This window comes from Physcomitrium patens, chromosome 24 (genome assembly GCF_059467195.1).
Source record: "Physcomitrium patens ecotype Gransden chromosome 24, ASM5946719v1, whole genome shotgun sequence".
In the NCBI taxonomy this organism is placed as follows: Eukaryota; Viridiplantae; Streptophyta; class Bryopsida; order Funariales; family Funariaceae; genus Physcomitrium; species Physcomitrium patens.
Window position 1 is genome coordinate 13924316 of NC_143433.1, and position 10342 is coordinate 13934657.

Below are 10342 nucleotides of genomic sequence, written 5' to 3' on the forward strand. Positions count from 1 at the left end.
ATGTTTTAATTTAGAATAGTTGGAGAAATCATTTTGACTTTTACATTAAACATAAAGTTCTACAAAACTTTTTTAAAATTTTATCAAAATAGCATTCTACATGGATGTGATGCATTCTTTAATTTTAATATAAAAAAGATTGTTAGTGACGCAACATGATGACTTGGATGTAAGTGATTGGATGGAGTTACCATGACAATGGCAAGACTCCAACATTCGATGTGAAGCCACGGAGACAGAAGAAGCTCCCAATTCCAAACCGAGATTTAGAACCGGCGAATCCTACCTGAGCATGTCAATAGCAAGTACCAACTGTACAACTTCTGCTTACCCGGGTATCTGTAGCACATACTATACCTGTTCATACACCCGCCCAGTCATGAGAATGTGGAACATACCCGTTAGCCTAGGTAGAGTGCAAATATTAGGGTTTACTCCTCATCGATGTCTTTCAGGGCTTCGCGACACTGTTTCTGTTGCAGACAAATGATTCTTCCGACGTAGGTTTCATCAATTTCGTTTTACGGACTGTGCAGCTCGGAGTATGGAGAGCGCGGCGCTCCGCAGAGCGTTGTGCTGCCCTCGCATTCGTTAATTTCGAGGGTTTCTTCATCCTCCAACCATACTACGTCCCTATTCGGCACTTGCTTCGCTGGAGTCGGTTTGGAAATTGGTTCAGGAAATGTCATCTTCTCTGAGCTTCAGCTGAGAAAACGGCGGTTTCATTGTAATTTTTGGATTTTTTTTTTTGGTTAAGTGAGGCTTCCAGAGAATTCTACGCGTGAGAGCCAGGTTGATGACATTGGAGGGGTTAGGATTTTCGTCGCCATGGCTGCGCCGGACGAGGCCATGTTTTTGTATGACACTTTAGCGCCGCTTGGGGATGAAAATTCAGAGATCGGGAAGAGAGATTATACCAGCTTGAATACTTCCTTTCTGCCGCTTGGAAGCGACGGGAGTCCGAGTAGAGAGGACTCTGTAGTTGAACTGATAACGTCGTCTGTGGAACGGCAAGAGGCAAAGGTTTTGAGGAACTCGTCACAGAAGTCGAGTGGCTTAGCAGGAGGGAGCAGCTTGACAGCCCTAGTTGCCGCGGAGAAGGCGGTGCTCGCCAAAGCCTCCACCCAAGAGTTCAAAGCGAGGGCTTATACCTCAGGTTCAACTGGCTTGGAAGTGCTCAGCACTGTTAATACATATTCTCTTACTCGAACCAATATTCAAAGCATTGGCAGTCCTCAAGTTGAAGACGATGCCGAAACATCAGAATTTATTGCCCTGGATATGGATGACGGGATTGATGCGACTGTTGTACATGAGGCATTGCAATATAAAGGAAAGGGGGTGGGCAATCTTGTAGACCGTAGTTTGGCTCCGAAAGAAGCTCCTCCCTGGGCCCGTGGTCGCGACTCATGGATTCAAAGTCCCCTGTTGCAGCTCCATCAAGGTTAGTTGCTCCTGGTCAATAAGATAGGTTTGCTTTTCCATGTTTTTTGTTTACAGTCTAAGAACATCTCGGAGGCTTCAAATCATCCTCGCGAATCAATTTCTGCACACGTTTCTTTGATGACGATCAGTATAGCTGCACTCAATATCTCATTTACTACGTATCGCAATGTCCAGAGATTGTGGATTTCTGCGAGTTTGTTGCACCAACTGAGGAAGAACAACAGATGCGAGAAACCGCAGTGGAGCGAGTAAGCGGTGTGGTTCAGTCAATTTGGCCTCACTCCCAGGTATCACATTCATCCTATTTCATGCTATTGAGTGATTATTGGATTGTTTTCGTTGAATCTCCATTTTGTTACGAATTGATGGTATATCTCTTGATATTAATGTCGCTATCAAATGTGATCGTTTTAAGTTTTTTCTATGGAGAGCATTGTGGGCTTCAATTGAGGGTTAGAGGGTTTTTGTGATAACGCAGGTGAAGGTTTTTGGTTCATTTGCGACTGGTCTCTACCTGCCCACCAGTGATGTTGACGTAAGCTCTTTTATTCGGCTGTTTGAACCCATTTTCATACATCCAGGAGGATTTTATCGTCCAATGGATCTTTCCTGTCTGTAGAGGGTCCATTTTGTGAGTGGATTTATCTTTCTTAGCAGGTTGTTGCAAATTCGTCTCTTTTCCAACTTTCATTTTTTCTTCCCAATGAAGACGAGGTTTTCAGCACGAATGTCAAAGTTTGTACTCGAGTTCTGAACCTTTCCTTGCTACTTGGCCTTGCCAGGTGGTTGTTTTGGACTCTGGATGTACCGCTCTACAGGATGGATTGAAAGCTCTTGCAAAAGCCTTGACGAGGGGTCATGTGGGCAAAAATATCCAGGTTGGTATTATCTTGTCTCTAGCAGTCAATTTAACTGAAGTACTTTTTCAGGGCTATGACTGAAAAGCTTTTATTGCACTGTACATGCGAGTAACGGAAATGTTGGATGTGTGTTCATGTGAAGATGTTTTTCTAGTATGCCGTATGTTGTAAAAATGTGCGGTGATCCATAATTGAGTTTTTCATCATGAAAAGACTCCTGTTTGAATCTCTACATTGACATAATTTATGTACTTAACCTGTTTTGTGTATGCTTGGTTTTAGGTCATCGGCAAAGCTAGAGTACCCATTATAAAGTTTGTGGAGACAGTAAGCAATATACCCTTTGATATCAGGTATGTGAGGGTCATCACGCAAACTCAGGTTCACAGCGATCATTTTGCCTAAAAGTCTCAAAAGTTCAATATGAACTGTTTCTACGCAAAGTATGAACTGCTCTGAGAATCCTTTTGTGTTTGTTTGTCCAAATGTAACACTTACTAGAGATGCTATTGCGTAGAGCTCGGGATCAGAAGCCTTTAATGTTGTCTTATGCTGCCAGTTGCATTCGTTGTGCTCGGAGCTGAAAGTCTTAGTTTAAGTTGAATCAATTTATGAGGGTCGAGCTAAGAATTCTTGGTGCATTTTGAGCTTATCAGTTCGTTAGGTGACGTCTTCTGCACGGCAGTTCGATGGTTTGTTTTGCATTACCTGTTTAAACATTGTCCTTCAGCAGCTTCACCATGTTGGTGACCAATGTGTAACCTGATTTCTGATATCCTGCAGTTTTGATGTTGCAAATGGACCTGAGGCTGCAGACTTCATTAAGGTACTTGCTGCATTTATCTTTTATGTAACATTCAGAGACCACTAGGTATTGGGAAGAGCCTACGCACATGGACTGTAGATTTGTGGAGTTTGACATATTGTTTCCTAGGGTTATTATATCTGGAACTTTCTTAACATTACCTTTTCATACATATATCCTACAGGCTGCTATGGGAGCTATTCCACCTTTGAGGCCATTATGTTTGGTGTTAAAGATATTTTTGCAGCAACGAGAACTGAATGAGGTATTATGCGTCTGCTATTGGGGTTTTCCTCCAAGGAAACGACTCTGAAGTCATTTGTTTTGTTTTGTTTTTGGTTTTTATTTTTTATACTGTCAACACTAATCATGTGACTTTCAACAAGGAAATTGCCTTCCGTAGCTGCCAAATGGTTCAGATATATCAAGTGATGAGATGAGTCCATTTTTAGGGTTGATCAACCAGTATCTCAGTTTTACAAATTTCTTGGTTGTCTAATATCTCCACAACGAACTTCTGCATGTCTATGGCTTTTCTGTAGGTTTATCAGGGTGGAATCGGTTCGTATGCTCTGCTCGTGATGCTTTTGACTCATCTGCAGGTTGGTTAGACCTACCTGTACCAGCGGACGGATCCTTTTCTGCATTTGCTGACGAGGTCTCTACGTGTCTTTAACATTTTCATCCTGACTCATAAAACTTGGAACAAGATAAATATATGTACGGTGTAAGTATTGGAGTAAGCAAACCTGGATGTGTTAAGTGTATATTAGACAAGTTCTCACTCCCTTTTTGATTATCTCCGTGTCATGCAGATGCATCCAAGCAAACGTCGTGTTAGTAGTCGTGGCCAAGGTCCTCCACTTGAAACCAATCTCGGCATTTTACTGGTAACATCTCATTCTTTATTGATCATTCAGTATATAAATTGGTAGTTCATCTTTACTCAATACTGAAGTTCCTTTGCTTACTACCCATTTGTATTTGGTGAAATCCAGCTGATGTAGTTCTTGACTACTTAGCTTATCACAATTAAAGGGGCGGTGAGCTTCATACATGTCTCACTTGGTTATTATTACACGTCCTCTTATGGCCTTTGTTCCCTTGTGTGACTCATCTGCGATTTGATGGTGTGGCTTATATCAGGTGGATTTTTTGGATTTGTATGGTCGGACTCTCAACATGAAAGATGTGGGTATATCTTGTCGAGGTGGAGGAAGGTTCTTTCCCAAAAGAGATCGAGGGTGAGAACATGCTCAATTTTTCATCATCACGATTTAGTTCAAGTTCCTCATTACATGAGGCTCTGACTTGCGTCCATGTGCTATTGTTTTTCACAGTTTCAATGACTCAAAGCGACCGTTTCTTCTTTGTGTTGAGGATCCACAGGTGAGTAATACATCGTGTTTTTACAATTCTGATTGTGAGTTGTCTAGGATATTCTTTCTAAGTGTGTTTGTCTGAATCGCTCATGGAACGTTTCTCACTGTTTTTTTACATCGTGCAGTCACCAGATAATGACATTGGAAAAAATTCTTATGCAATTCAGAAGGTACGTTCCATTAGTCTCTATCTGGACAGTTAAAAGACCCCTGAAGCATCAAATATGATCCTTTAGTTATTGCTCGACTGTATCATATCTAGATGATCGTGACTGACCAAAACAGTCATGTAGTTAACAGCTTACTTAGATTTATCTGATTCTTTGACTCAGGTCCGTTCAGCATTTATGATGGCACATCGGCTCTTGACAAACTTGAGTGCAAACAATGAAGTTGGTATACTAAGTCGAATCGTTCGTGTGGATGAAAAACTTGTGGGGCGCAAAGTACCTGCAGCCCTTACTCCGATGGCACAGAGTGTGCCTGCAAAGAGATCACGTCCGGCAACCTTTGCTGGATACTATCATGAATCCAAACCTGTGTCGGATGAGGACCGGTATGTTGTAGGTGATGGAACATTCTCAAATTCAGATTCCGACGATGTACTGGCGTACAAGACTCCACAGAGAGGGCGTCGAGGTCGCTGGCAGGACTACGAGGAGGAGGATTTTCCTAGGGGAGAATCAGCAGATGGTTATCTGTCTAAGAAGGCTAAAAGAGCTCATAAATACAAAGAAAGGGGTAATGATAAAGATCCATATCCTATGCCTCAATTTACACCTGACAATTACAAAGATATTGTCTCCCTACCTAAAGAGAAAGGAAGTGAGCACTCAAGAAAACGCCGTCGAGAGGAAAACCTGAAATCGCATTACAACTCCAGTGATGTACCGAGAACCAAGAAGTCATCGAATGTGGCGGAGAATTCTGGTCCAGAAGAAGGAGAAGTTAAACTTGGTCGAAGAGCCAGAAAGCGTGAAGAATTTCTGAGGTGGAAAGCTGAAAAGAGCGAACGTGAGAGCAAGAGCTCGAGCAATGCCATCGTGAGTGACGAGGAAACCACAAAGCGTGCAAAATCTGCGGCTAGGGACAATGGACGTAATCAGCACACGCATTGGAATGAGGATGAAGTAGACAATTCCAGAAGCAGGAAGAAGCATTCTAGATTCAAGGAGACGCCAGCAACTAACAGGGAAAAAGACATCAAGGATAGGTTGAGGGGTGATGTATCTGATTTTACACGCCGAATTGTTGTTACGAAACCTGCGCACAAGAAAATAAAGTATATGTAAGTTCTTCATCCAGGAAAGCTTTGGTTGTACTATGGTTTATTTTGGTGCCTAATTCATGGTATGTTGGTAGGTGCCGATTTTCACTGGCAACTTCGATTAGATTGTTTTTGCGCATGGGAAAGTTATTACCGACACTTGAGTTGGACAAATCTATTCAATTGATAAAAGAAAGCTTCAGTTGGAAAATTCGATATTATGTATAAAGTCGAAGCAAACACTTGCAATTTAGTCTTGTACCTCGAGAGGTGTCTTCAGTGGGGTTAATGCAAACATGGGAATCTAGTATGCTTGATCTAAACTCTGAAAGCCCAATTCCACGCCACTAAAAGTGGGCTAATTTTGCTCAGAATTGGGGCACACTAGTGAGACGCTGAAGGTGATGAGATTGCTTTTTTTGTGTTCTTGCTAGCTTTGTTTGAATTTGTGTCCCCACAAACAGCTATTGGTGCCATTCAAACCTGAAATCATCCTCGCTCACAAGTTCAAAGTATATGTACACGCTTATTCTTAAGTAGCACTTCTAGTTGATCACAATGAAGCAACATTACCTACATGAGTGTACACAAGAATGTATAAAGAAGAGCCTCTTCCTTTTGTAAAGAAAATGGGTGATGCGAGATCCTACATTTGGTGCCTGCCTAAAAAATCATGCATCGAGGGTGGAACCCATCGTGTGTGTTTCCTTGCGGTGGCGTCGCCCGTTAGTGCCAAAGATGAGCTGAGGTGGATGGACATGGCAGCTGCACCTCTAAAGGTTCAAAGAGTTGTGATGTCTGTGGTTACGTATAAATATTTGTTTGTTTTTTTGTTTGTTGTGCTATTTCATTGACCAGGTTTTGAGGTTGATTGTAGTGTCCGTACAATCAAAACACTTTTTGACAAACTGTGCACTGCGATTGGGTCACAATGTTCATGCCCACAGAGCCACAGTTCTCTTCAGACCACAAGAGATTTGCAAATTTTAGCTTTATGATTTAGTAGGTATCATGTAAAATATTGAAGTAATTCATGTTTGACAAGTACTATGATTTTCAATTTATTGATGAGTGTTTTTGACTGAGTTGTCTTATACATATGTTTCTAGTTGCTCTTAAGATTTTTTTGAAATTATCGTACTCTAGATAGAGTGCAACAACTATGTGCACCAAAATTTTAATTTGAATTACTATTTAGTTATGATATACTTACAAGCTGTAGCACAGCCAATACGAAACTTGGCAAAGGAATCACATTTGCTTGGAGGAAGGAAGACCAGGCACATGTGTGCTCTTTTTAATACATAAAATAGAACTCTTCGAAGGGAAGTTTCTATAGACTTTTTCGATGTTTCATCTCAATGAAGTGCTAATATAGCAAGAGTTCGCCTACGTGTAGTCTTCGCTACAGAAGCTTTATGCCACTTTGAAACATCATTGCGAGGAATGATAAATTAAGAATTTTTTTTCTGAATACTCCAAGTTGCATGAGTGATGTTGCATTATTTAAACAAGGTGCTCCGTCAAAATTTTGCCTCTTCCCCAAATCCAACCACACAACAAACACATTATTTACACTCGAATTTGTTCGTATTTTCAAAAAGGGTAAAGAAAAGCAAGCAAGACCCGGGTTGAGTTCAATTAAGGGTTGCGGTCCTGCCCTTTGTCCTGTTCAAGTTAAAGATTGCATCATTCCATTGCGAATCAACCTGACCTGGCATCTCTATCCTGCTCTCCGACTTGCAAGACCTTGACCACTACAGCACTGTGAGAGCTACAATTCCCCCACTTGGGTGAGAAGAATCAACTCCTGGCTTAGCTTCTTGTAGACCTGTGGTTATGCCCTCTACTACTGATGGCCCTGACACCACCCGATTAGACGTTGAATACAGTTCTCCAAGGAGTTAGCAGCCCTAAACTTACTGGCAAAACCTCTGAGATACTAGTTCCGCGTCTGACAATTATCACATCCTCTTCCGACTGCATGGTCTGAGCTTGTGAAAGGCTGCACTCGCCTGAGCACACGGCCGAAGCTTTTTGCTGGTTTCACGTCCATCATAGCTCTTAACCTGCAACACATAATTGTCAAGAGCGCAAGCTTGATGCTTTATGTTGAAATGGCATTCACTTGTACGCAGAAATGACAGACGGAAATGAGTACAGCCAGGCGTTTGATTTCGTCGATCACTTGAGGGAGGGGGGGGGGGTGTTTGGTGCACATTGTTTGTAGTGGTTGTGTAGCGCTGCTCATTCGGTTGGATTTGCAGTGGTAACATTGACTACCTGCTTGTTGAATTTAAAAAAGCAACATGCAAAAAGTCGAGAAATGCACGAACTTAGTATCGGCAAAAATTGTCTCAAGTATCCTCTGACGCCATACATATCGATGATTGTGAGGCAGTAATACGTATATGATTGAGAGTGTGTTTGGCTTCAACGCTGGAATGAAGACAACAATCTGAACAAACATTAATCTCTATCTGATGTCGCACACAAAGCTCAATCTGCGCACCTATGTAATTTTTACACCCGTGTCCAAAAAAGTGTTAGGGGTGCACTCCGTCCACTCAGCTTCTCCGAAGCTACTCGAAGTGCTACAATGACGGTTCTGGCTGCGGAATAAAGTTTACATTTCTACATTTATCGAATATGTGACAAACTGGCTTGTATCCAGCAGCACTGATGCATCTAATCCCTAAGCAAGTGATTTAGACTAATGCAAAACCTGCTAGCTGCGCAACATAACGAGTGTTAAAATCAAATTGGATAAAGTGGATGCTCCAAGTCCAATCTCCAGGTACTCTCCCAAAGTGAAAAGTTCCGGCTTCTCGTCTAGCTCTAGCTGCAACACATGAATCAGGATTGCAAGTCTCAACTACTAACTGGTCGGTATAGTAATTTCGGATGGTTGTGTGGCCCCAAGCAGAAACACAGGAGCTGTCATCGGCTCCTGTCAATCACGTTTCAGCTTCCAACATGAGGTTGAAGCTTTGTTTATTCCTCTCTTCTGTGGCTAAGACGTTATCGTCAGCCAAGGCAAATCAATCGAGCCCCTCTCCATGGGCTTCCTCTAGAATCCGAGACGGAAGCCGATTCCCCGACTCGTCATACGTGATAATCCCTGAGAAGGAGAGCGGCCGACAGCGCCTACCTTTGGGAATTGTTCGCTGCCACAGAGCACCATTACCGTCTCGATCATAATGGTCCACCACTTCGGCTGCTTCCAGCTCCTGCGACAAACCACTAGCACAACTACTCGTGCTCATCGTGCTTCTCGGAGTCGCCTCTCCGTCCTCTTCAGCTGACCTCATCACCAGTGGACCACGCACGGCACACATACCCATTGCAGTCCCTTCAGCCAACTCTTCTTCTCAACTTCCAAACTTGACAACAAAGTAACATGACACGCTTCCACCCCCCGAATCCTACCACAAACTCTCACTTCATTGCCAGAGCCCAGACCTCACAAAGTGAAACAGTAACTGAGACCTCGTAAGCAGACAGATATAACGAATATCGAGCTTCCAGTGTCAATAAACGACATAGCTGCGAGTTCTACGCCAAGACACTGAGAATCTAGACGAGGAAACGAGCCAGCCACTGTTACGATATATGCGACTCTTGTCGCAGTGGCCGGTGAACGTGATATTCTACTCTCTGTGATATGGGTCTCTCTCTCTCTCTCTTTCTGCGAGTGAAAGAGTGAGGGAGAGTGTGCATCGAATCCGCTCTCATGCGGTGACATCGCAACATCACCGACTTGTCTAGAACGCCCGGTGGCCTGGAATCGCAGAATCGCAGCATCGATCGCCGGAGTTTGGACGCGTAGCACCGATCACCTATTCTGGGTGGGAAAGAAATGAGCTTTTTGCATTTTAAACTTGCGAGAGGTTGATAGTGGGTCTTGGTGAGAATGGATCCAAACTTGATTTATTGTTATTGTTATTCTTATTTATATCAATAAGTGGGACTGCTCCTCCGACATGAGATTGATTCAGTCAAGCTCTCTGTATTTGGAAACAATAGGTGCCAATAATTCCCCTCTTTGTCTCAACACTTGCTCTCTTTTTTGTTTTGTTTTCTGGATTTGGTCGGTGGAGACTGATGCTTTCTTTTGATTAAGCTTTCAAATGTGACTTGAAGAGTACAATTGAAGTGAGTGTATTTAACCTTGAAGCATATTAAACTCTAGAATATATATGTATAAATATACACATACATACATACATACATACATCCATTCAGGCTTGATTCAAATTTTAGAGCTTCAAATCATTAGTTCTTTTTTGTAGCCAATCAAGGTTTTAATGTTTATTTTAGGGATTTAGCTTCTCATTTCTATCAAGTCCTTATTATGCATATTATTTTAAACTTGATTATTTTAAAGTTTTATTATCTCTTTTTGTTCTATATTTGTTTTTTTAAAATTATTTGAAATTTGGTTTAATAGGACTATTTTTTAATTTTGGTTAAGTTATAAAAATTTTTCTTTCCACACCTTAGTCTAAGACCAATGTTATAGCACCAATCATCTCAACAATTGGGTTTGCCAACTACCACAAGAAAATTGGTGTTGTAGTCT

The 10342-nt window shown here is 42.0% G+C and overlaps 2 protein-coding genes across 2 annotated transcripts; one reads left to right on the forward strand and one right to left on the reverse strand.

Annotated features, from left to right (window-relative positions):
- Window positions 1-474: 474 nt before the first annotated feature.
- LOC112276814 (uncharacterized) lies at window positions 475-5802 on the forward strand. The gene is made up of 13 exons (XM_024508535.3): window positions 475-1444; window positions 1621-1733; window positions 1925-1981; window positions 2229-2324; window positions 2589-2659; window positions 3090-3132; window positions 3296-3376; window positions 3654-3713; window positions 3927-4001; window positions 4258-4355; window positions 4452-4500; window positions 4619-4663; window positions 4826-5802. The coding sequence occupies exons 1-13, from the start codon at window positions 829-831 to the stop codon at window positions 5783-5785; spliced, it is 2364 nt and encodes a 787-aa protein (XP_024364303.1). The 5' UTR covers window positions 475-828; the 3' UTR covers window positions 5786-5802.
- A 2348-nt stretch (window positions 5803-8150) lies between these two features.
- LOC112276334 (uncharacterized) lies at window positions 8151-9104 on the reverse strand. The gene has a single exon (XM_024507561.3). It carries the CDS (start codon window positions 9102-9104, stop codon window positions 8802-8804), a length of 303 nt encoding a protein of 100 aa, XP_024363329.1. The 3' UTR covers window positions 8151-8801.
- Between the last annotated feature and the right edge of the window lie 1238 nt (window positions 9105-10342).

Bases quoted from the DNA above. Each gene is read 5' to 3' on its own strand.
- LOC112276814 (XM_024508535.3), top strand. From the start codon at position 829: ATGGCTGCGCCGGACGAGGCCATGTTTTTGTATGACACTTTAGCGCCG. The intron at 1,734-1,924 runs GTATCACATTCA...GTGATAACGCAG, and splicing joins CAATTTGGCCTCACTCCCAG to GTGAAGGTTTTTGGTTCATT. The intron at 2,325-2,588 runs GTTGGTATTATC...GCTTGGTTTTAG, and splicing joins ATGTGGGCAAAAATATCCAG to GTCATCGGCAAAGCTAGAGT.
- LOC112276334 (XM_024507561.3), bottom strand. From the start codon at position 9,104: ATGGGTATGTGTGCCGTGCGTGGTCCACTGGTGATGAGGTCAGCTGAA.